Source organism: Heliconius melpomene, chromosome 7 (assembly GCF_056956725.1).
Source record: "Heliconius melpomene rosina isolate 202511_hmr_F chromosome 7, ASM5695672v1, whole genome shotgun sequence".
Taxonomy (NCBI): Eukaryota; Metazoa; Arthropoda; class Insecta; order Lepidoptera; family Nymphalidae; genus Heliconius; species Heliconius melpomene.
The window spans coordinates 9,482,674-9,505,974 of record NC_140395.1 but is presented as its reverse complement, the minus strand read 5'-3'; the positions used below and the strand labels follow the sequence as shown (position 1 = coordinate 9,505,974).

Here is a 23,301-nt window from a genome sequence, read left to right as displayed (position 1 = left end):
TACTATTTAAGACAAGTGCTAAAAGAAATTTACATCCGAGTTCTTCAAATTTTTTGTTTTTACCATTACAGCGCCGTGCCGTTGCTGTGCATGCATGATGAGCGGACATTGGCAAGTAAAACGAGCAACTAGTTTCCAGTATAATGATCTTAAATCAACTTCATGAAATAACGAACTAACAAAAGTAATATTTTGCCGGTATAATCCATACCTATATTATAAATTCGAAACTAACTAACTTCGAAACTAACTCTGTCTGTCTGTCTGTCTTTTACGCAATCAGGGCCAAACCGCTAATTTAATTGTGATAAAATACTCATACTTGAGGGTCTCGGGATGAACACAGGATACTTTTTTTTCTCATATTTGTAATATTTTCGATATATACCAATATATTAAAATACTTACTAATTTGACATGTAATTTATTCCGCCATGTTAATAATAACCGTCGCTATGCGACCGTTACTAAGCAACGATTTGCAAAGTTTGTTATTAGAAAACGTCACCCAAAATGAGCTTGGTTAACGCATCTCTCTATTGAAAACTGAAAATAATTTCATAAATATTCGTATAGTTCAAGCGGGCATAGCCGGGTTCGGGTCCACTAGTAATTATATAAATTTGCCTCTTATTTATCTTCCTTTAACGATTGTTCGTCCAATATTGTCATTGCCATAATTACCTAATCTATATATATAAAAATGCTTCAGATATGACTGTAAAAGTCAGTAGACAAGTAATATGAGCATTGCATTTGTGTGAGTGCACACAAAAAGAGTTGTTGTGACGATGGCTTAATTAAACCCTTGCTTGGCTTATATCCATTAATATTGCTTTAATTATTCTTTCTTCTTCTTTAATTTTATTGATTCTTTTGTTCAGGAATATAAAAGAATCAATAAAAAAAGATAAATCTCAATATATATTTTTGTTTGGTTTATTACAAGTGAAAGAAGTTGGCACGACTACTTTTCAAGAATAAAAAAAACGATATGACATGTGTTACAACGCCCACACAACAGACGAGAGTGGAAATGATGAGGATGCAAGTCCGACATAGAAGAATAGTTTTTTTTTTTTAAGTTTAAGTTTTGTTATTAGTGACTATCTTGCGGACTGTACGTCCTTTTATAAAAGGATCACGTAATTCACGTTACAATGTTAATTAGAATTATTTAGAAAAATGTGTAATATTAAGTAGAAGCTCATCAAATTATAGTAAGAATTTACAAATAAATTTAAGTAAATTAAAATAAAACAAGATAATATAGGTATAATTTTGATTATTCGTTAGGAAGTAGCAGTCTTATCATTTAAGGGCAACAAAAGGGGCAGAAGCGTAGTAAGGAGCTGCTACATATGGAGAAGCGGCAGCAACGTATGGGGAAGCAGCAGCCACATATGGTGAAGCGGCCACGTAAGGAGCAGGAGCAGCCACATACGAAGCAGCGGGTGCTACAATCTTAGCTGCTGGAGCATAGACGGGAGCCGCTACTAGAGGTGCAGATACCACTCCATTATAGTTCCTTGAGATATATTGAGAACTGGATGCAGCAACAATGGGAGCTGGAGCAACCACAGGGGCAGCGGCAACAAATGGAGCCGCTACAGGTATACCGGGCTTAGCGACGGCTACGGCGATGGCGGCTAGGAATACGATCTGTAAACAAAATATATATTATTAGATTTTACTAGCAAAACGTATATGAATATTACGAATTAAATTTCTATACCTTTCCAAACATTTTGAAGTGTTAAGATTGTTGTGTTGATCTACAGATGTCAATGTAATGTATAAATGTTGGCGACAATACGTACCTTTTTATACAGAAGCAGTAAGATTCACCTTGTAAGTTTCATCATTATGTTGCGAGCTCGACTACGCTACTAGCTACGATCGCATTCGGGACGCGTGCTCGACGTCGTCGATTACGACAGCAAGCCCAATCTAACTGAAAACGCATAATTGGACAACATAATTTGAATGTCAGGGCACTTGTATGATATATATAGCAAATACATTTTAGAGAGTTAAAAAAAAAGTTTAAAAAATATCTCCAATAGAGATAGAGAAATAATTCCAAAATATTTATTTATAAGATGATGATTTATGCTATCTATTATAAGTGTCATTTTTGTCATTGAAATATTTAAATCATTCATATGTCACTAATTTTAATAGGTGGATAGTGGAAACTTAGTGTTAAGGCACTCAGTTTTGCGCTTTTCGCCCGAATAGAGACATTGTGTGTTTTATGGCAGAACTTTAACCAACTACATCGAGCACAGAAAAATATACCTAATTCGTTGTCCCGATTGGGATTTGAACCTACGTGGTAAGAGTTCTATATATCTATATTTTTTGCTTACTGATTGTATATAGTGTACCTGTTACCCACTTGCAAAATCATAGTAATAAATATGTTTTTGTAGATGTATTTAATTAACAAATTAAAGTACCTAAAAAAATGTACAATTACACAATCAATAAATAGAAAAGACGTATTTCATATTAAGTAATGTATGTACTTGATGAAATGTATGAAGTATTTTTTTTCTTAATGTGCTTACTCTTGCTTACACGCGGGAAACTTTCAAAAAATATGTATAAACTACATGAAAAAAATATTTTAAAAATTTAAATAATCAGCTTAACCTTGTATCCCGCTTACAGCAGGGTAGGCAGAGGGAACGTAGTGTTGAGACACTCTGTTCTCTACTTTGCACAGAATTTTCCTAGGCATTGCGTAATGAGTGGCGAAACTCAACGGCGGGTTGCCTTTGTGCCAGAGCGAAGAAATGAAAATATTAATAAATAATAATTTATTCCCTCGACTGCGGAACGAACCGCAACGACGACGGCCTCATAAAAAGAATCTATTTCTATTTTTAAAAAAGAGACAAATAAAATGTGTTGTGCATGCTTATTAATTACTATTTATGTGACTAGGTTTTGAACCGACTTAAAAAGGAGGAGGTTTCCAATTTGGTTGGTATGTATGTATTATTTTATTTAAAAGCTTTACGGTTTTTTCTGCATAGCGGGATAGGGAGCATTCGTTCCGTTGGACCTTCATCCCGTTCACAGTCAAACGATGCCATTGCGCCATGAGAGTTTTTGTAAATAACGCATATACTTTGCTTCTAGAGCCGTCGTTGTTTATTTCCTCGTTGTGATACAATTAAGAAGCAATATCCCGCATATAGCAGAGTAGGTAAAGGGAACCTGGGAACCTAGTGTTAAGACACTTTGATCTCGTTTCTATTTTATGTAAATGTTAATAATATAATATAATAATATTTTATAACGGAATTTTTAAAATGAGGTAATTGAATTGAAGAAATGTTATGTAAGATTGATATCGACATATTTTATTCCTTTTCAGAATTTGTAATTGAATGATCAATAAAAATAAAATAAAATACTCAATTGAAATAAAAAAAAGAAGTATTAAAAAAATATAAATATAATATTTATTTACAATACATTCAACCTTAAATAAAAGTGTAACATTTAACAAGTGTTTTTGACTATAAATTCACCTTATACTATCTTATGCCTTAGGTACCCCCCTTAGGTATCTATTTATAGGGTGATATGTAGTAGGTTCGATATCACGAGATTTCAATTGAATCTTTTGAGGATATCTTTTCACAATTTTTTTTATATTGGGTGGGCCGTACTTTGTAAAACCCGCAGGGCTTTTAACGGTTTTTATTCTATAAGAAGTCACTGGTCTTATGAATATTCTTGTTTTTGGTATAAATGTATGGATGTGAGGAACGACTTTTAACGCTTGATGCTGATGATGATGATGGTGGTGATGTTGATGGTGATGGTGATGAAGCGCACTAAGAGGAGGTGGTGCGATATATGCTAATGGTACAGGTACTACTTCTACACTCGTCTTAACTTTTTGGGGTCGTGTAACAGAAGGTAGAGGTTGTGGTCTAGTTGGTGCAGGCGGTGCCAAATACTGTCTGAAATTCACATTTTGGTTTGACGGCAATGGTTGTGCGAAACTGTTATCAATATTTGAAGGTAATGGTGTTGATAAATCTTGTGGTTCACGTTCTGTTGTGGTTTTTAACTGAATTGTTGTTCTGGAGGTTGTTGATTCCTTATTATTATTGGAATTTTCCGATGTTGTTGGTAACGGTTGTTGTGTTTGGGGTACAAACCCAAATGTCGGTGGCAAACCAAATGGATAAGGCGGAAGAAGTATTGTAGCCACTGGAGCTGCTGCATGAGCTGTTGCAATTGCAATGGCGATATTAGGATTAACAGCAGAATTCTGTGGTTGTATTGTGGGAGTCACAGGAATAATTGTTGTTCTTTTTGCGTCTACTACTACTGGCGGCGGAGGAACTACTGGTATATTCTGAACAACTGGTGGAGCTGGTATGACGGGAAAGGCTGGGGCTACAGGAATCATTGGATTCAACGGAGCTGCAACTAAACGATTGAATGTTCTCTCGAAGTATTGTGAGCTTGCAGCAGTTACCACAGGAGCTGTTCCAGGTACAGCCACTGGGTGAAATCCAGAACCTCGGACGTATCCACATGTTAGTGATAATAATATGACCTGCAAAGAATAAAACTACTTTATTCACGTTATTTTGTAATAAATCAAGTATCGGAAGTTTATAGAATATTTTTCCAATAATTAAAATCATACCGTCGGAAGCATGGCTGAACGTCCCCCACGACAGTGCCTTTGAAGTGAAATGCGAACCATAGGATATGGGGTGCACGCTTTTATATAGGTGTAACAAATTTTGCATTGTAGTGAGGCAATGTGGCCCGCGTATCGGAATACCTAATGGTCCAATGGGCAACGACATGAACCTTGATACAAAATTCGTATGGAAATTACGACGTAGGAATAATAATAACTAGACGTGGGCATTGGAAAAGTGTCTGTGGCAATAAATATTTGTCATTTTTATTAAATTATTTTTTTCAATAATATCTATAAATTAGAAAGCAATCACCAATCTGTTGTTTACTGTATGACTATTTGTAGCTAAATGAGCAAAACTCCCGCGAATTTCATTCAACTGTTTTCCTTCCTTGTAAACGCGTCGTGAATAGAAATTAGCATTTAGTATTTTTAGATGCACCATCTTCACTAACGAACTACAAAAAAATGTTAAAAATGTAGAAAAAAGTTTTTTTTTTACATAAAATGTTAATTTTTTTTTTCCTAAATTAATGTACATTTACTTCTTTAACAGTGGTAAAAAGTGTTGAGGTTATTAGGGTTAGCCCTTGTATTAAATATACATATTATATACTATTAATATATTTAGTATTTCATTTCTTCACTCTGATGTCGAGGCAAAGCGCGGCGTTCAGTTCCGTCACTCAACACGCAATTCCTCCAGAATTCGGCGGAAAGTAAGGAGCAGAGTTTCTTAATATTAGGCAGTAGGCTCTGCTAGGCCCTCTGCACCTCTCCTGCCTACCCTGCATCTCGTGCTAAATACAGCGTAAAGCTGAAAAAAAATCTATATATTAGTAGAACAGTCATTTAAAATTAATATTATTTGTAGCTTCAAATAAAAATAACAGATACTAATTAATTAAACTTACATCTAACTTAAAGCTATTTCTGACAAAGTTGTAATATCTATTTAGATATTTACATTAATTAATATAAATTTCTTGACAGTATAAAACTAGAAAGTCGATAAAAGAGTGTGATAACATCTCGTTTTCATCACGAGGCACGTGGCAAGAGAATAAACGCCTTGAACTTTTAATTACGTTTCTTCTACAACGTGGAGCCTGCCATTCAAATGTAACAGGCGTTGCCATAATACTTTTCTAGTGATTTTTATTTAAAACAAAAACCACTTTGAGAATTGAATATTTGATTAATATGTTTATAAATTACGTAATAAGTGAAGTGATAAATGCACTAATATGGCATTGTTTACAATTTTAAATAAATATTCTAGAAAAGGAATAGAATTAGACAATTATTTAAGTAACATGTCACGTAACTTCGATCAGGTACCAATGCAAAAGCCCGGCGTTGAGATCCACCACTCAACACGCAATGCCTCGAAAAATTTGGCAGAATGCTGTGAACGGAGTGTCTTAACACTACCCTGCTTGTGTGGAATACAGCGTAAAGCTGATTTAATTTTGAGTTAATTAAATAATATCGTATAAGTGTTTGTCGTATTTATTTATTGCTATTTATTAAAATGAACAAGTACATGTTATAATAAATTGATTCTTACTAAGTAATTTAATGGTGGGAAACTATTTAATTGTCATTATTATAAACTTAGTGGATATAAAAAAATATATAACGTGACTATTAGCGACTTTGCTGCTTGATAACTGCAAGGTGTCTTTTCATATTAAAAAAATAGTTTTATCTTATTCTTATTTATATTAATACTATTACGCTTTATTTTACAAGCAGTAGGTAGTCCTAGAAACAACTGGTTGGGATTTAAAAATCTTTTTGTGTTGGATAGTCCAAGAAGGCTTAAGTTGTCTCTAGTATTTAAAGTTGTTTTTGTTTGAATTAACTTAACTTCACGCTTTATCCATAGCGGGGTAGTCATTGAGCACGGAGCGCCAAACGCTACGGTCTCTACATACCTCTTTTGCCTCGTCCTCTGCCATCAACCTCTTCATACATGCCCTTCTGGGGGTCCTCATGCTTTTGTTTGAATTAAAGTTCAAACTATTTGAAAATAGACGACGGCAAGCAAAGATAATTGTTACGATGACAAATACCTGCTGGCATCTGTAAATTACAGCGATGGGAGTTTGATGGTTTGGAAATGTTGTTGTTGGCACGGCGTGGGCAGACTTCAGCGCACACACAGAATAGACCTGCTATTGTAATATTCTCAGTGATAATTTAAATTAATCTGCTGAGATATGGGGTTAGATCGGTTTCAAGTTCATTTTCAAGTTCCTACAAGACAACGATCCGAAGCATACGGCAAAACAATATTTTGAAGATAACGAAGTGGACTTACTGGAATGGCCTTTAATGCCACGCTTTATTAAGCCTATGTAATCCCATAGTCATTAAAATAATATAGTAGTTATCTCATTAATAAAAAAATTCTAAATTGATTATATTTTAATAAATTGTTCTTGAAGCTGTGATTTTATTTAGTTTTATTACAATTCCCATACATTTACAATAATATTGATCGTTTCAAATTCGTATTGAAGCTTCATTTGGAGGGCACTTTACGTGTATAGATTTACATATCTAGGCAATAGAGTTATAATTAATGTCAACTGCCAACAATTTATCTGTTAGATTTATATTTTAAACGTAACATTTTGCTGACAAATAAAAATTAATTCCAGAAAAAAAACATGATTTTGATAAAACCAATGTATAATTTTTACCCATTTAAAGTAGAAAATTATTTTATTATGTAAAGCGATATTTTTTAATCATTAAACAGCACTAATATAAGAGGAAACAATACCAGCAAGAGAATACTCTACCTTTAACAAATATCACACTTATGCCCATTGAATGTTTCGCTTACGAAAGTCATCATAGGAATTCAAAAATACATCTCGTTATTTTTTACTGTCACGCAACCTCCGCAACAAAATAATCAAGTAAAACCTAGTACTACATTAGTGTTTTTTTTTTATTTTTCTGCTATTTAAGATCTTCAATGAGCAATGAGTGGAGAAAAGCTATGTCCCATATTGTATAATGAAAGCGAAAAATTAAAAGAAATAACTTTTAAGTCTTTAGTCTTATGTTAATATAGTTATTATTTGTTAAATACTCTTTAAAGGGTGTTAATTAAAATTTCAATAATAAAAGTCATATTAATGCAATAAAACATTTACTTCATAATATCACATATTGAGTAAGTCGCATAATTAGGAATATTTAAACGGCAACAACAGAAGGGGCAGATACATAAGGCGCAGCAGCAGCTACGTAGGGGTTGGCTACGTAAGAAGCTGCTGGGGCTACGTAAGATGCTGCTGGGGCTACGTAAGATGCTGCAGGGGCTACGTAAGATGCTGCAGGGGCTACGTAAGATGCTGCTGGGGCTACGTAAGATGCTGCAGGGGCTACGTAAGATGCTGCAGGGGCAACATAAGCAGCGTAGCCGTTGTTAATACGGTGGTAGTACTGAGAACTGCTAGCGGTAACAACGGGTGCTGGGGCGGCGATAAGTGGAGCACTGACTACGTAAGGCTTGGCAGCGCTGATGGCGACCAGAGCGGATATAACAAGGATCTGTAAAAATAAATAATATTTTAAATATATAATTATAATAAATATGATAAAATTATAAGTTAAAAAATATTTTAGACAATGTCATTTTTGACTGATTTCCCCACATTTTACATAATAGTACTAACTTTTAAATATATGATTTTTTTAAATATATAAATATACACTAAACTTACGATTTTCATCATTTTGATTGATTGGTTGGTTTGTATGTTAGTGATACTACTGCAAGTCTATGAGTGATGTGTCTTATCGACTGATGTATACATTTTATAGTACGCAGGGGTATAGTGTCGTAACACTCGCCGTACGAGGAGACGTCTCTGGCATTGAAGTACGCGTGCTTTGAATTGAGTTAAATCTTATTTCACCACTTTCAAGATTAATTTTGTGCATTTTTCCTTATCGTTCTTTTCAATAATTTAGAATAAACACTATAAAGACTAATTATATTTTAATTTGAAAGTAATAAAACAGTGAAGTGTATTTAAATAAATAATCATACAAATTAGAGCAAGTGAGGCCAGTCATGGCGCAGGGGCACAAAATGTGACTGTAAAGTGGCTGGTGGGGGTTCGATCCCCACTCGAGTAAATTTAATATTTACGAATATTTAAATTTATTATTTATTCTCCGCTCTGGTGTCGAGGCAAAAAGCGCGATATTGAGTTCTGCCACTCAGCACGGAATGCCTCCAGAATTCGGTGGAAAGTGGGGATCGAAGTGTAACACTAGGTTCCCTCTGCCTTCCCGGCTGTGTGCGGGATACAGCGTGAAGCTTAGACACATTATCGTGATAGTTATAGTACATTACCGTTAGTCCTAGCATTTAATAATAATATCTTCATTCATAAATTTTTCTCCTTGATCCATATATTTATGAAAATGTAACCAGACTAGACTTTCCAAATATTTAAAAACGAAATCACAAATCATTATAATCTGTAAATACTTCTATCACTAGCAGGTGTTTACGTAATAAGGGCAGTCATGTCGTCAACATCTGCACCGGACAACATACATGTCACCTGCGACTGTAACGCCCAAATTCTATTACATAATACTCTCAAATATTCTCTTTAAATTAAAATTACATTATTTTTTACTTTCATTCATTCAATTTTGTTCTGTACTTTTCACATTCCCACATTATTAAATGCAATGCATTTAATAAAGTGCAGTATTGGGTTCTGTCAACACCGAATGTGTTTAAAATATCCGAAAATTTTAGAATAAGTTTAAAAGGGTTTCTAATAAGAAAAACGATTTTTTTTTCGACGATTTTTTTTAATATTTTAAAACAGCTTCACGCTATATCCCGCACACAGCAAGATAGACAGCGTGATCCTAGTGTTAAGACACTCTGTTCTCCGACATGAAATATCTAATAATAAAAAAAATCTTGTAATTTTTATAATGTTTGTATACATTATAGGGTAGTTTTCGTAATTAATCACATAATCAAAAGCTTATGTTTAAGTTGCATATATAACTAACGCGTATTTCACATCTTTTGTATGTAAATCGAGACAAAGAAATTGTTTCAAGGCTAATCTTTTGTATAGGAAATGGACTCTACAGTCTACACGTGGTTTGACGACTTGTTTTTACCAAACAGTATGTGCGTAATTTGACTTGACTTTGTTTAGGATTTACTTGTTTTGACCAATTTACATTCATGAATATTTTGTATAGTATTATATAATATTTAAAAAACATATCTAAAATCTAATTTCGACTGACATAATTTCACATTTAGTCCTGTCTTTTGCTGAAATGTTTTGAAATTCACATTACATTATTATTTTCGATGTAAGCAATATCTGTATTAACAAAAATATTATTTCTGTTTAATTAGGATTCCGTACCTCAAAAGAAAAAAAGACAAAATCCTTATAGGATCACTATGTCTACCGACTGTTCGTCTGTCAAAACCATTTATCTCGAGATCGCGTCTAGAATCAAGCAATTAATATCAAATATCTACATTCTGCTGGAACATAAAAGAATCATGCTTGTAAGTCAATGCAATCAAAAGATACTAGTAACAGAAAACAAAGACTTGACTTCGTTTTGATGTATTATACATATGTATATGTAATTCGCCGCGTAAGTCTAAGCCTATAGGGTATTTTCCATGGACCCATGGTCATGAAATTTAGGTCGGAGAGAGAATTTACAATATAAATAAAGGAAAAAATCCAAAAAATTAAATTGTATAAAAATAAATCACTATAGGTTACAAAATAGTTTAGTCCATTTCATACAAACGAGTTATTACAGAATGTAAATAAATAAATGAAAGTTTTTTAACGTTTTAGTTGCCTTTTTTTTATTTTAATATTATTTATTTGCGAAGTTTTTATATATTTCTAGCAGCTAGTTGTACTGTTAAAATAAATCAGCTTTACGCTGTATCCCCCGCACAGCAGGGTAGACAGAGGGAACCTAGTGTTAGGACACTCTGTTTCCCATTTACTGACATTATTACATACATTATGGTTCATTTAATACAAAATTTGTGTATACGCCCGCACGCTTAAGTTTATTTTTTTTTATAATTTATACTTCCTGTTGAAATATCTTGAAATTGGAACGCATCCTGTACCATCAATATCGATAGACGAGTCCAAGTCGCACTTGACCAGCTTTTATACTTTATATAAGCTTTTCTCTGTATATAATTATGTACAATATGTTTCTTTAGTCAAAACAAAGCACAAACCATAACACTGACGCAACAAGTTTGAAAGGGACGCGTATTAAATTTCCATGAGAGTATTTCGCAATATTAACTTTACTAGTTCTTCAAGAATTGTGAAAATTGAATTGAATTTCCATTGAAACATTTTTATCTTTTCCTTTGTATAGTTTCCTTCTCATTAATTATTTAAAGTCCAAATTTAAAAAAAATGTAATAGTTTAAAGAAAAGAAATATGGAAATATTGTAACATATCTACTTATATATCCAATCTATACGTAAATAATTATTCGATATTAATGAAAAACAAGCATTAAAAGTCAAGGCATAGGTGGGAATAAATATATTTGGTATCAATTATACATTACAAAAATCTTAACGCACAAAGTAGCTGTAGGGGTAAGAGTACGCAGCGTAATCGTAGGCGGTAGCGTAACCGGGGTAATAGTATGGTGATGCGTAGTCTAGAGCCACGGGAGACGAGTAGGCCACCGATGCTATCGATGATACTGGGTATTCCACTACTAAAGGCTTAGCTGCAGCAAAAGCCAAAAGAGCGACGAATAATACCTGAAAAAAATATTTACAGTTAGACAAATACCAAATAACAGTTATTAGATTATTTTTTGCTGTGGAGGACATGGTGAAGCAATGGCACAAGCCTGTAACTATAAACGTGTTGTGGGTACGATTCCTGTTCGGGGGAATGAATTATTATTATTATTTTCTTTTCCTTGTTCTGGTAACAAGGCAAGCGCTGTGTTGAGTTTTGCACTTTAACACGCAATGCCTCGAAAATTTGGCGGAAAGTGGAGAAGTTTAGGTTCCCTCTGACTTCCCTGATATGCGGGACACATTGTAAAACTTATTAGATAACAATTTTCCAAAATCAAATTATTATAAGATTATCAACAATACTCACGTATTTGAACATTTTAGTGATGGTGTAATAAGGAAGGTAGGCGTTAAAGAATTCAAAACACAATGATAACATCGATTGATTTTTTTCACTATTTATATTGAAACTATGATGTATGACTTACCGGATAAATAGATGGGTATCCTTATGGAACCTAATTTGTAAATATTGTCACGCACAGCCTCGCTGGACCACAGTGAGAACAATATAAGGTCAAGGCTAAGTAAAACCCAAATAAGGAATATGTACGAGATTTTTGTCACTTGAAAATATAATAGTCACTTTGCTACTATACTATATCTAAATCTGGTTTTTGTATGACAAGGCTAGAAAAGCGTTTGCGAAACTATATTCTTTTAAATGCGTTTTTGTTATAAGATTGTAAAGTAAATACTTAATTATTGTAATTACGTATATTATATGTATTTATGTAAAATAAATGTTAAAGGAAATTTTTCAAATAAATTAATTTTCTTTTTAACCGACTTCTTCATCATCATTCATTTCATGGATTTTCATTTTGTGGATCATAAGTATATTAAGGGATACATTCACCAGTGGACAAAATAAGGCTGATGATTATAATACCTATTCTTAAAGTAGTCTTTCTAACAGCAACAAACAATCATTTTAATTTAAAAAAGAAAACATAATAGAACTGACTTCAAAACAACACTTATATGCACAAATTTAAACAACAACTAAGATATAGAAAATAATATTTTAATTTCAAAATTTAAAAAATCCAAAAATAATAAGTGAAATGATTAATACTTATATACCTATTTACTATTTAAAATTCGTTATTTTTGAAATCGTTGTCAGCCAATTTTTGACATTTTAAATATTCCTAAGTAGCTAAGAAAAATAAATTTTTAGAAAATGTATAAAAAATGTAACGTAACGGGATTTAAACCTGCGCCTCTTGAAAACCGTCCAAGCCCATTGACCGCAAACAATGCGTTTTCATCAAGCTATGTTGAAAATCTTGTGCACTTATTACAACTTATTGTTGTTAGCATCTGAATAAAAAAATATATTTTTTTATTCAATTTATTATACGTTTTGTAAAACCGTATTTTTCTTTCCTAAGCGTAGAATAACATTTAAAAAAAATAAAAATTAATAAAATATAGAAAAAAAATACTTCAAAATAAAGAAAATTGTAACATAATAAGAGTAGTACGTATACGTTTTAAATACGCTTTTTTATAGTCTACTACAATTTAAAAATTCTACACACGCGTCGCAAGGCTGTTTCTTAACAGAAGGTAAATCAAAGCGAACTATAAAACCACTTGAAGCCCAACATTGAGCATCAAACGCATTTCTTGTGCTCACTTGTTAACAACCAATTAATAAAAAACAAATCAACAATATGTTCAAGCTGGTAAGTAATTATAATATTAAAATCTTTTTTATATAGCAACATAAAATACATTTTAACTATAAGTATTTAATTTTACTTCATTATTATAATAATAAATATATTTTTACAGATGATCCTCGCCTGCTTCCTGGCTTTCGCCGCTGCCAAGCCCCAAGTGCTAGTGTCAGCTCCTGTAGCCGCAGCGTACTCTGCGCCTATTGCTGCAGCGTACTCAGCACCTGTAGCGTACTCAGCATACTCAGCTTACAGCGCTCCCTACGCCGCCTACTCCGCGTACCCTTACGCGTCTGCTTATCCCGCGTACTACCTTCGTCGTTGATTTAATTAAGAAACCGAAAAGCTTGACAACTGACTGAAAATTGTACTTATATATATTTTAAACTGAAAAAAAAAATAAATGATTGATAAAATATAATTATTCTTTCTTTTGACCCAATTCCACCAGTATCTATACTTATATAATAAAGCAAAAGAGTTTTTTTTTTCGTTTAAACGCTAAGAACTCTAGATCTACTAGTCGGCTTTACTTTTTTTTGTTGTGTATGAAAACTACATTCCTCAGGAATGTTATAATATATATTATGTAACACTACGGTGTAAGTTGCTAAATTAGCTTTAAATAACGAAATAACAATAAAAGTGAACGCCATCGAATTGCTTTAAGCGCGTGCGCTGCAAAAAAAAGCTAAATATATGTCAGTACTTGTATGATAAAAATATTCTATTTCATTAGTTCTAAAGAAAAGTCCTATATCTATCTCTTATAAATAAGTTGCAATAATAAATATTTGGACAAAAAATAATGGAAAACTGCATGGTGATATTTCACCAATCGAAAGCTATTCCATTATCAAGGAAATTTTATAAAGACTACTACTACTGCAGTTTTTATAGTATGTAATTTGGACTTTTCGAGAAAATGTAAAATAGAAATAATTCAACGCTCTCTTTAAGGCCGAATCTGTTCATGATTGAATGTATCATTCTGTTGGAAAATGCTTTATAATAAAAGTAGGTGGTTTACGGGCGAAACTACGAGTGGGCCGTTACTCTATATCTTTATCTATATCTATACTTATAATTAAATCGTAAGAGGGTCGGTGTCTGTACTTGGAAGATATTTAAAAAAAATGTTATTGGGAACCTTTATTAACGTAATCGAACCCAAAACAATGATTTTTAAATTTTTTTCTGTTTGTCTGTGCGTTTGTTATCGCTAATCTCAGAAGCGGCTGAACGGATTTAGATGCGGTTTTCACTATTGAATAAATCTTTAGTTTTCAATTTCTTTATAATATTTCTATTTCAATCTCTAATGTAATACAAATAGTCACTTGATAGCTATCAGCGGAAAACCAGTTGTCCTATCGCCATTTTTTCTGTCGGCAATTTGTCCTGTTCGTGTAGGCTGATCTATGATGTCAATTTGACTTTCAACATTACGAGTATCTTCACAAAAAACATATACTTTATAGAGGTAGTAGAATATGTATGTTAGGTTTCTTGTCTTCCGAATTTGTTTTATTGAGCAAAAATTTTTTGTAGTTTTTAGTTTTAATTACAGTTAGACCAGGAATTTGTCTACCTCATTTTGGAGTAACACAGTTAACAAATAATAATTGGAGTTACATATTTGTGACGTTATAAGGACTTTCTTTTATTTTGACTCATCGAGTCAAGGAGGTCCATCCAAAAGGACTTAATGACGACGAATGACATATTCAGAGTAATACACGTCTCAATACAGACGTGTATTACTCGAAATATGAACTGAGTAAAGGCGAATCCATTATATTAAGGCTGGCTACGTAAAGATACAAAAACCATTCTTTAACAAATTCTGAAATCATTCCTTGTTCGTTAATGACAAAAACGGAACCCTTATAGTTTCGTCACATCCGTTTATCTGAAGACCCAGAGGCACAAAGAGATGTGACTGTAACACGATAGTTGTGGGTGTGATCGCCACTCGAAGGAATAAAATATTTATTTAAATTTTTATTTCCATTTCTTCCCTCTAGTTTCGAGTCAAATTCCGCCACTCCACACACAATGCCTCCAGAATTCGTTGGAAAGTGGGGAAGGGAGTCTGTTAAAACTACACTTCCCTCTGCCTACCCTGTTGTATGTGGGATACACCGTAAAGCTGATTTGATTTTTTTTATATTAATATACAGGATGGAATTGTCAGCACCATTTTAAATGAAATCACCGTTTTAACTTCTCTATAAAACTCAATATAATTCAGAAAAAAATAATTCCAAAAATGAAAAAGTTAGTTATTCAAACTAAATAAATAATAAAATTATAGTTTTAAAACAAAAAGCCATTTGTAAAGTATAACACACGCACACACTTACCTGTCAAAGCAGCAACGTCGCATACATATGTGTGCGTCACACAAAATAAACTGTTGAGGTACCATTATTAATTTCTTTAGCTGTGGGTTTGAAATATTTAACCCTATATGCAGTTTCAGTAAAAGGACCGCTGCCTTGTCCACCTGTATAATCAGATACATTTTTTCTGATAAGCGACGGTAATATAAATACTACTAATCTAAGCTACGTTTATAACAACTTCACCAACGCTTATAATATTTTTGTTAATGATAGTTTCAACTACGTGGCTTAAATATTCCGCACACGTCCCGCAAGGCTGTTTCTTAACAGAAGGTAAACCAAAGCAACTATAAAACGACTTGAAGCCCAACAATGAACATCAAACGCATTTGTTGTGCTGACTTGCTTACAACAATTTCTTAAAAACAATCCAACAATATGTTTAAACTGGTAAGTTATTATAGTATTAAAGTGTCTCTTATATAAATCTTATAAATTATACGTGACAAATAATTAAATCAATTAAAAATTTACAAAAATTAATAATAATTAAAATTTTAATATATTCAATTATTTTAATACTAAAACATTATAATATAAAATATATTTTTTACAGTTGTTCCTCGCCTGTTTCCTGGCTTTCGCCGCAGCGAAGCCCCAAGTGCTGGTGTCAGCCCCTGTAGCCGCTGCATATTCGGCACCTATAGCTGCAGCGTACTCAGCACCTGTAGCGTACTCCGCCTACTCAGCCTACAGCGCTCCCTATGCCGCCTACTCCGCGTACCCTTACGCGTCTGCTTATCCCGCGTACTACCTTCGTCGTTGATTTAACTAAGAAACCGAAAAGCTTGACCACTGACTGAAAATGATATTAATATATATTTTAAACTGAAAAAAATAAATGATTGATACAATATAATTATTCTTTCTTTCGACCCAATTCCACCAGTCCATCTATACTATATAACAAAGCGAAAGAGTTTGTTTGTTTCTTTAAACGCTCTACGCTCTGGATGTACCGGCCCGATTTTTTTGTATGAAAACTACATTCTTCAGGAATGCTATAGTATATGTATAACATTACGATTTAGGTTTTAGTTAGTTTGAAATAACGAAGTAACAATAATAGTGAACGCCATCGAATTTCTTTAAGCGCGTGCACTGTAAAAATAGCTAAATATAATATATGTCAGTATTTGTATGATAAAAATAATCTATTTTATTAGTTCTAAAATAAATCTAGGACATCCTATATCTATCTCTTATAAATAAGTTGCAATAAGGCTTATTTTGACAAAAAATATTGGAAAATAGCATGGTGATATTTCACCGTTTTTTATTTGGATATTGAAACTTACGATCGAAAGCTACTCCATTATCAAGGAAATTTTATAAAGAATACTACTACTCTAGTTTTTATAATATGTAATTTGGACTTATACTTTTCGAGAAAATTTTAAATAGAAATAATTCAATGCTCTCTTTAAGGCCAAATCTGTTCATGATTGAATGTATCATTCTGTTGAAAAATGCTTCATAATAAAAAAGTAAAAAAAATTTTTAAGTTAAACGGTTTTATATTGCAGATAAATGTACTAAAAGCTAAAAAATAATTTCATGGATACAGTCATGGGTACCAATATGTATACATTGTTATATATTCAAAATAAAGTAACTCGTAACCTACTCACTTTCTGGAAATATCTATGGTCACATAAATTCCTAAAAATGCAATATACATTTATGTAAACACCTATGACAAAATATGTCATTTTTGAAATATACAAATTTTAAACATATGCACTGATTAAACTAAAATAAAATCGTGGGGCACGTCCACTTTAAATGAATTTTGGACGTCATTTTTTCTGTCGGCAATTTGTCCTGTTCGTGTACGCTGATCTATGATGTCAATTTGACTTTCAACATTACGAGTATCTTCACAAAAAACATATACTTTATAGAGGTAGTAGAATATGTATGTTAGGTTTCTTGTCTTCCGAATTTGTTTTATTGAGCAAAAATTTTTTGTAGTTTTTAGTTTTAATTACAGTTAGACCAGGAATTTGTCTACCTCATTTTGGAGTAACACAGTTAACAAATAATAATTGGAGTTACATATTTGTGACGTTATAAGGACTTTCTTTTATTTTGACTCATCGAGTCAAGGAGGTCCATCCAAAAGGACTTAATGACGACGAATGACATATTCAGAGTAATACACGTCTCAATACAGACGTGTATTACTCGAAATATGAACTGAGTAAAGGCGAATCCATTATATTAAGGCTGGCTACGTAAAGATACAAAAACCATTCTTTAACAAATTCTGAAATCATTCCTTGTTCGTTAATGACAAAAACGGAACCCTTATAGTTTCGTCACATCCGTTTATCTGTAGGCCCAGAGGCAAAGATGTGATTGTAACACGACGGTTGTGGGTTCGATCCCTACTCGAAGGAATAAAATATTTATTAAAATTTATATTTCCATTTCTTCCCTCTAGTTTCGAGGCAAACTCCGCCACTCCACACACAATGCCTCCAGAATTCGGTGGAAAGTGGGGAATGTGGTCTCTTAAAACTACATTCCCTCTGCCTACCCTGTTGTATGTGGGATACACCGTGAAGCTGATTTGATTTTTTTTTTATGTTAATATACAGGATGGAATTGTCAGCACCACTTTAAATGAAATCCCCGTTTTAACTACTGTATAAAAGCCTAATATAATTCAAACAAAAATAATTCCCAAAAATTAAAAAGTTATTTATTCAAATTTATTAAATAAATAATAAAATTATCGTTTTAAAATAAAACGCCATTTGTAAAATATAACACACGCACACACTGTCAAAGCGGCAACGTCGTACACTAATGTGTGCGTCACACAAAATTCAGGTATGAATATCAATCATGAAATGAAAAAAAAATACTACGTTCAAACTGTTGAGGTACCATTATTAATTTCTTTAGCTGTGGGTTTGAAATATTTAACCCTATATGCAGTTTCAGTAAAAGGACCGCTGCCTTGTCCACCTGTATAATCAGATACATTTTTTCTGATAAGCGACGGTAATATAAATACTACTAATCTAAGCTACGTTTATAACAACTTCACCAACGCTTATAATATTTTTGTTAATGATAGTTTCAACTACGTGGCTTAAATATTCCGCACACGTCCCGCAAGGCTGTTTCTTAACAGAAGGTAAACCAAAGCAACTATAAAACGACTTGAAGCCCAACAATGAACATCAAACGCATTTGTTGTGCTGACTTGCTTACAACAATTTCTTAAAAACAATCCAACAATATGTTTAAACTGGTAAGTTACTATAGTATTAAAGTGTCTCTTATATAAATCTTATAAATTATACCTGAAAAATAATTAAATCAATTAAAATTTTAAAAAAATAATAATTATTAAAATTTTAGTATATTTAATTATTTTAATACTAAAACATTACAATATAAAATATATTTTTTACAGTTGTTCCTCGCCTGTTTCCTGGCTTTCGCCGCAGCGAAGCCCCAAGTGCTGGTGTCAGCCCCTGTAGCCGCTGCATATTCGGCACCTATAGCTGCAGCGTACTCTGCCTACTCAGCTTACAGCGCTCCCTACGCCGCCTACTCCGCCTATCCTTACGCGTCTGCTTATCCCGCATACTACCTTCGCCGTTGATATATTGAATTTAAATGCACTACAGGAATCAAAATTGAAATCAGAAATGTTATACAACTATGAATAAAGGAATTGAATAAAATATTTACTTTTTATTACACCTGTATTATATTAATAATATTATAGTGAAATTTAAACAATGCTGGGCATGCAGGACTTTTTTAAATGCACTCAGTAATGATTAACACATCATAATAAATTTAGCTAACTAAAATTAAATTACATTAAATCAGCTTCACGCTGTATCCCGCACACAGCAGGGTAAGCAGAGGGAAAATACTGGTAAGACTCTATTCCCCACTTTCCGCCAAATTCTGGATACATTGCGTGTTGAGTGGCGGAACTTAACGCTGCTGCTCAGCCTTAACACAAGTCTTAACACTAAATTCTCTCTGCCTACCGAAGATACGATTATAAGATACGATAAGATTTTATGTTTATTTTTTTATTTTTTAGTTTCACTCCGTAACCTGCATACAGTAGTGAACAGTGGACCTTCCGTACTTTGTCTTGTTACCAAAACGAAGAAATAAAAATATATATTTACCCCGAGAGGAAATCGAACCCACAAACCCAGTATTTACAGTGAGATGCTATGCCGCTTCGATTATTTAAAAATATTAATACTTTTATTTAAATATCAATTTCAAATCCTAAATTAGCAATAAAAGGCCAAGTAATTTATAAATGTCCTTTATCTTACTAATATCAACATATTAGGTTTTCTCTCATCGAAAGTTCCAGCACAAGGTGAATTTAAATTGAAAATCGTCAGTACAAAGAACTTTAGAAATAATTTAATTTGAAAATATAGGCAATACTATTTGACTTTACTATGTAATAAGGTCAACTCTTAGTAAAGTTAGTGAAAATTCAACTTTCTGCAGTACTTTGACTTATTTTGTCATTGAATTGAATAAACAACAAACATAATATGAAATACATATTATACTAATTTTCTTTTTAAATTAAAGAGACAAAAGTTCCAAATTATTTAGTTACTTGATATGTGGAATTAAGAAACCATTTAATAAATTATATAATAAAATAAATATGTCAGTTTTTTTTATAAATATAATAGAAAATTTAAATAAAAAACGTTGTATATATCATAATATAATCATTATAAGCTCTTAAGATAAGCTTTAGTGGAAACAGCGTTATCTAGTTCATTCGATTAGCGAGTTTGCTCTCCATTCTCAAATTTCTGCCTCCTTTGGAAAGTGGACGTTTATAGCGCCAGGCTGTCGACACGGATTTTGTGTTATCGTCGGCTTAGAGTAACTATTAAATCCAGTTTTTGTTTTTTCCTCATATACATTTTTATACCATGGAAAAGTAAAAAAAAATACAAAATCGGCTTTTATTTTATTTCATACAGTTGAGAATCAATTTTTGAAATTGTTAAAACCTTCTGATAATAAATATATAAATACTTGTTTTTAACAAGTAATTTTTCTCTCCTGATAATTTGTTTAATTGGCTGTTAGCAGGTTTACAATATCAAATTGTTTTATTAGTATAGCAATCTTTTTAAGGCTATTCTATATTCTTAAATTGCATGTGTAAGTAACTATTACTTGTTCAAATTTCAGAAATTCAACAGGTACCTGAAGCTAAACAAAAACATCGAATTAATTTATTTCATCTAATATTTACATAAAATTTTCAAAATACAACAAATGTGTAAAACTTATTGCTTTGAAATTTTTTTCTACATGTATACCTATATAAAAGAAAAAAGCAGTTCTGCAAATAAAAGATTTTAAAAATATATTCATTTGGTTCATATGTCGATAAAAGCTAAAATGGCCACAGGTTTTTTTGTGTCCGTTTGTTAGTTACAAAACGGTGATCAAAATACTCGTCGTATTTTCTTATAGCAAACATATGATCGATCTATCTAAGGTTTGGTTTGAAAGTGAACTTATCACTGGTTCCTCCTTGTCCACGCACTACGCATCATGACAAATGCGTGAAGATAAAAAATTCAATTAGCCAAGTGCGATTTAAGTATTCTGGTCATGACGCGCAAGGTCGTTTTGTGAAGGAGGTAAAGGATATACAAGTATAAATTGACTTGACTCCAGTACTGGCTATCATACGCATTTCTTGTGCTCACTTGTTATCTTTAAACCATATTAAAACCAACCACCAAAATGTTCAAATTGGTAAGCTTATAGATAAATTATATTTACATTTTATTCTCTGAATTAATATCTGATAGTTTTTAATAGATATATAAATAATAATTCATTCCTCCGAGTGGGACCCACAACCCTTGTGCACCACGACAGCTTTAATAATATTATTGTTAATAAAAATATTACATATTTGCTATTCAACAGTTCTTCCTCATCTGCTTCCTGGCCATCGCCGCCGCCAAGCCGCAGGTGCTAGTATCAGCACCAGTCGCGGCGGCGTACTCTGCACCAATTGCTGCAGCATACTCCGCACCTGTAGCATATTCTGCATACTCCGCCTACAGCGCTCCTCTGGCTGCCTATTCTGCGTACCCTTATGCGTCCGCTTACCCCGCGTACTATCTTCGTCGTTGAACAAATCCAAAGAAATATCCGTGTCTAGTCCAAATATTAAAATGAATATAAATTATATTTATTTGCCATAACCGAATAAATAAATACAAAGTATTAAATTGTTTTATTATACTAATGCATATAAACCATACAACTACTTAATTACATCTATTTAGGTTGACAATAAAATTGGTATCAAAAATAATCTATACAGTGAAAAAAATATTTAAAACTCCATGTACTCGTATTCAAGGAGTTTCATTAGCGTTACCGTGCAGTTCCTGGGAGTTATTTGGAGGTTTGAGGGTATCCTTAATATGTTCGAGCTCCTCTAGCTCTTATATAAATTATGTATAATAAAAAGTAAATATTAATGAAAAATCTCAGTGTAAAAATTAAAGATTTTTTAAATCACGTTATTTGGTCTGTAACGAAATCTCTACAAGTCTTCTTGCTGCAAGTTCTTAAAATCTTTCAGCCCGATGACAATATAACATTCTAACATAAACTTCTATTCTTTGCTACAATATTTATGTATAAGCATAAATTTCCTTGCTTAGGCAATTATTGGCAAAGTTTAATAAAATCCGATGAGATTATTTGTCAATATTACTAACACATTATCTGACGATATCTAGATGCAACGATAATGTTTGAACTAGGTAAATAATCATTTAAAATCATTAGATTAATTTTTGGCAACATTTTGAACTTTTGAAGTGAAACTTCTTTGAAATCTTTGTGATTTGAAATTCAATGAAATGAAAAGACAACACTAAAAAGAGGTACACACAAAAATACGTTTATAATGAAGACACCTGACATTATGACGCTGTCGTCAATTCGGGGGAACTGTTATATTTAAATCGTGTTCATATTGATAAAAAAACAACAATATAAAAATTTTTGCACACATTTAAGGCACATCTATGGTTCTACTAACTCCAGCATAATTTTTACTTTAAAAGACATCGATTAATTAGAAAGAGAAAAAGACTATGAAAGACATTGATTAGTTCTTTTAGCATTACATTACCTCCTCATACTTGCGCGTCATTATTAATCTAGCAATGCCCTATAAATTATAAAATTTAATTGAAATCATTAAAATTAGTTCAAAATCAAAAAAAATATTAAATGGAATAACAATTACGAACCTTATCTTTTCATCCATCCTTCACAACTCATTCGTCATCCCCTAATTCTCTGTATTTTTTTTAATTGTATTTTTATGAATAGTTACTACAATTCAAGTTTGATTTAAGGTTCTGGGACTTTACATCATGTATTCTAGACCTTTAATTTTATGATGTCATTAGAAACTTTTCTTGAGGCGTCATATTCACATCTTAAGGTTCAGCTGGGCTGCTGCGTTCTACATTACGTCTTCGGTTTTACGCCAACAAAATAATCCCGTCAAAAACATAAATGTAAAATGAAAGCCAAGTTCAGTAATAAAACATATGCTTTCAGCG

At 32.4% G+C, this 23,301-nt stretch overlaps 8 protein-coding genes across 8 annotated transcripts; 4 read left to right on the top strand and 4 right to left on the bottom strand.

Moving 5' to 3' along the window:
• Positions 1-1,286: 1,286 nt before the first annotated feature.
• Positions 1,287-1,747, bottom strand: LOC146537752 (uncharacterized). Its single transcript, XM_085188226.1, has 2 exons — positions 1,736-1,747; positions 1,287-1,662 (listed from the first exon to the last, which is right to left on the bottom strand). Exons 1-2 carry the CDS (start codon positions 1,745-1,747, stop codon positions 1,312-1,314), a joined length of 363 nt encoding a protein of 120 aa, XP_085044352.1. The 3' UTR covers positions 1,287-1,311.
• A 1,768-nt stretch (positions 1,748-3,515) lies between these two features.
• On the bottom strand, positions 3,516-6,684 carry LOC146537751 (uncharacterized). The gene is made up of 2 exons (XM_085188225.1): positions 6,625-6,684; positions 3,516-4,588 (listed from the first exon to the last, which is right to left on the bottom strand). Exons 1-2 carry the CDS (start codon positions 6,682-6,684, stop codon positions 3,557-3,559), a joined length of 1,092 nt encoding a protein of 363 aa, XP_085044351.1. The 3' UTR covers positions 3,516-3,556.
• Positions 6,685-7,864: 1,180 nt separating this feature from the next.
• Positions 7,865-8,571, bottom strand: LOC146537750 (uncharacterized). Its single transcript, XM_085187941.1, has 2 exons — positions 8,431-8,571; positions 7,865-8,257 (listed from the first exon to the last, which is right to left on the bottom strand). The coding sequence occupies exons 1-2, from the start codon at positions 8,440-8,442 to the stop codon at positions 7,901-7,903; spliced, it is 369 nt and encodes a 122-aa protein (XP_085044067.1). The 5' UTR covers positions 8,443-8,571; the 3' UTR covers positions 7,865-7,900.
• A 2,710-nt stretch (positions 8,572-11,281) lies between these two features.
• Positions 11,282-11,959, bottom strand: LOC146537749 (uncharacterized). The gene is made up of 2 exons (XM_085188918.1): positions 11,879-11,959; positions 11,282-11,526 (listed from the first exon to the last, which is right to left on the bottom strand). Exons 1-2 carry the CDS (start codon positions 11,948-11,950, stop codon positions 11,332-11,334), a joined length of 267 nt encoding a protein of 88 aa, XP_085045044.1. The 5' UTR covers positions 11,951-11,959; the 3' UTR covers positions 11,282-11,331.
• A 1,222-nt stretch (positions 11,960-13,181) lies between these two features.
• LOC146537748 (uncharacterized) lies at positions 13,182-13,651 on the top strand. The gene is made up of 2 exons (XM_085188262.1): positions 13,182-13,265; positions 13,375-13,651. The coding sequence occupies exons 1-2, from the start codon at positions 13,254-13,256 to the stop codon at positions 13,582-13,584; spliced, it is 222 nt and encodes a 73-aa protein (XP_085044388.1). The 5' UTR covers positions 13,182-13,253; the 3' UTR covers positions 13,585-13,651.
• A 2,265-nt stretch (positions 13,652-15,916) lies between these two features.
• On the top strand, positions 15,917-16,526 carry LOC146537747 (uncharacterized). The gene is made up of 2 exons (XM_085188186.1): positions 15,917-16,057; positions 16,224-16,526. The coding sequence occupies exons 1-2, from the start codon at positions 16,046-16,048 to the stop codon at positions 16,431-16,433; spliced, it is 222 nt and encodes a 73-aa protein (XP_085044312.1). The 5' UTR covers positions 15,917-16,045; the 3' UTR covers positions 16,434-16,526.
• Positions 16,527-18,866: 2,340 nt separating this feature from the next.
• On the top strand, positions 18,867-19,360 carry LOC146537746 (uncharacterized). The gene is made up of 2 exons (XM_085188294.1): positions 18,867-18,932; positions 19,098-19,360. The coding sequence occupies exons 1-2, from the start codon at positions 18,921-18,923 to the stop codon at positions 19,287-19,289; spliced, it is 204 nt and encodes a 67-aa protein (XP_085044420.1). The 5' UTR covers positions 18,867-18,920; the 3' UTR covers positions 19,290-19,360.
• Positions 19,361-21,381: 2,021 nt separating this feature from the next.
• Positions 21,382-21,908, top strand: LOC146537745 (uncharacterized). Its single transcript, XM_085188183.1, has 2 exons — positions 21,382-21,460; positions 21,638-21,908. Exons 1-2 carry the CDS (start codon positions 21,449-21,451, stop codon positions 21,845-21,847), a joined length of 222 nt encoding a protein of 73 aa, XP_085044309.1. The 5' UTR covers positions 21,382-21,448; the 3' UTR covers positions 21,848-21,908.
• Positions 21,909-23,301: the final 1,393 nt, after the last annotated feature.

Excerpts from the sequence above, each read along its gene's own strand:
- LOC146537751 (XM_085188225.1), bottom strand. The coding sequence starts at position 6,684 with ATGAGGACCCCCAGAAGGGCATGTATGAAGAGGTTGATGGCAGAGGAC. Across the intron at positions 4,589-6,624 it reads CAGAGGACGAGGCAAAAGAG|GTCATATTATTATCACTAAC; the intron begins GTATGTAGAGAC and ends TATTCTTTGCAG.
- LOC146537749 (XM_085188918.1), bottom strand. The coding sequence starts at position 11,950 with ATGTTATCATTGTGTTTTGAATTCTTTAACGCCTACCTTCCTTATTAC. Across the intron at positions 11,527-11,878 it reads TCACTAAAATGTTCAAATAC|GTATTATTCGTCGCTCTTTT; the intron begins GTGAGTATTGTT and ends TATTTTTTTCAG.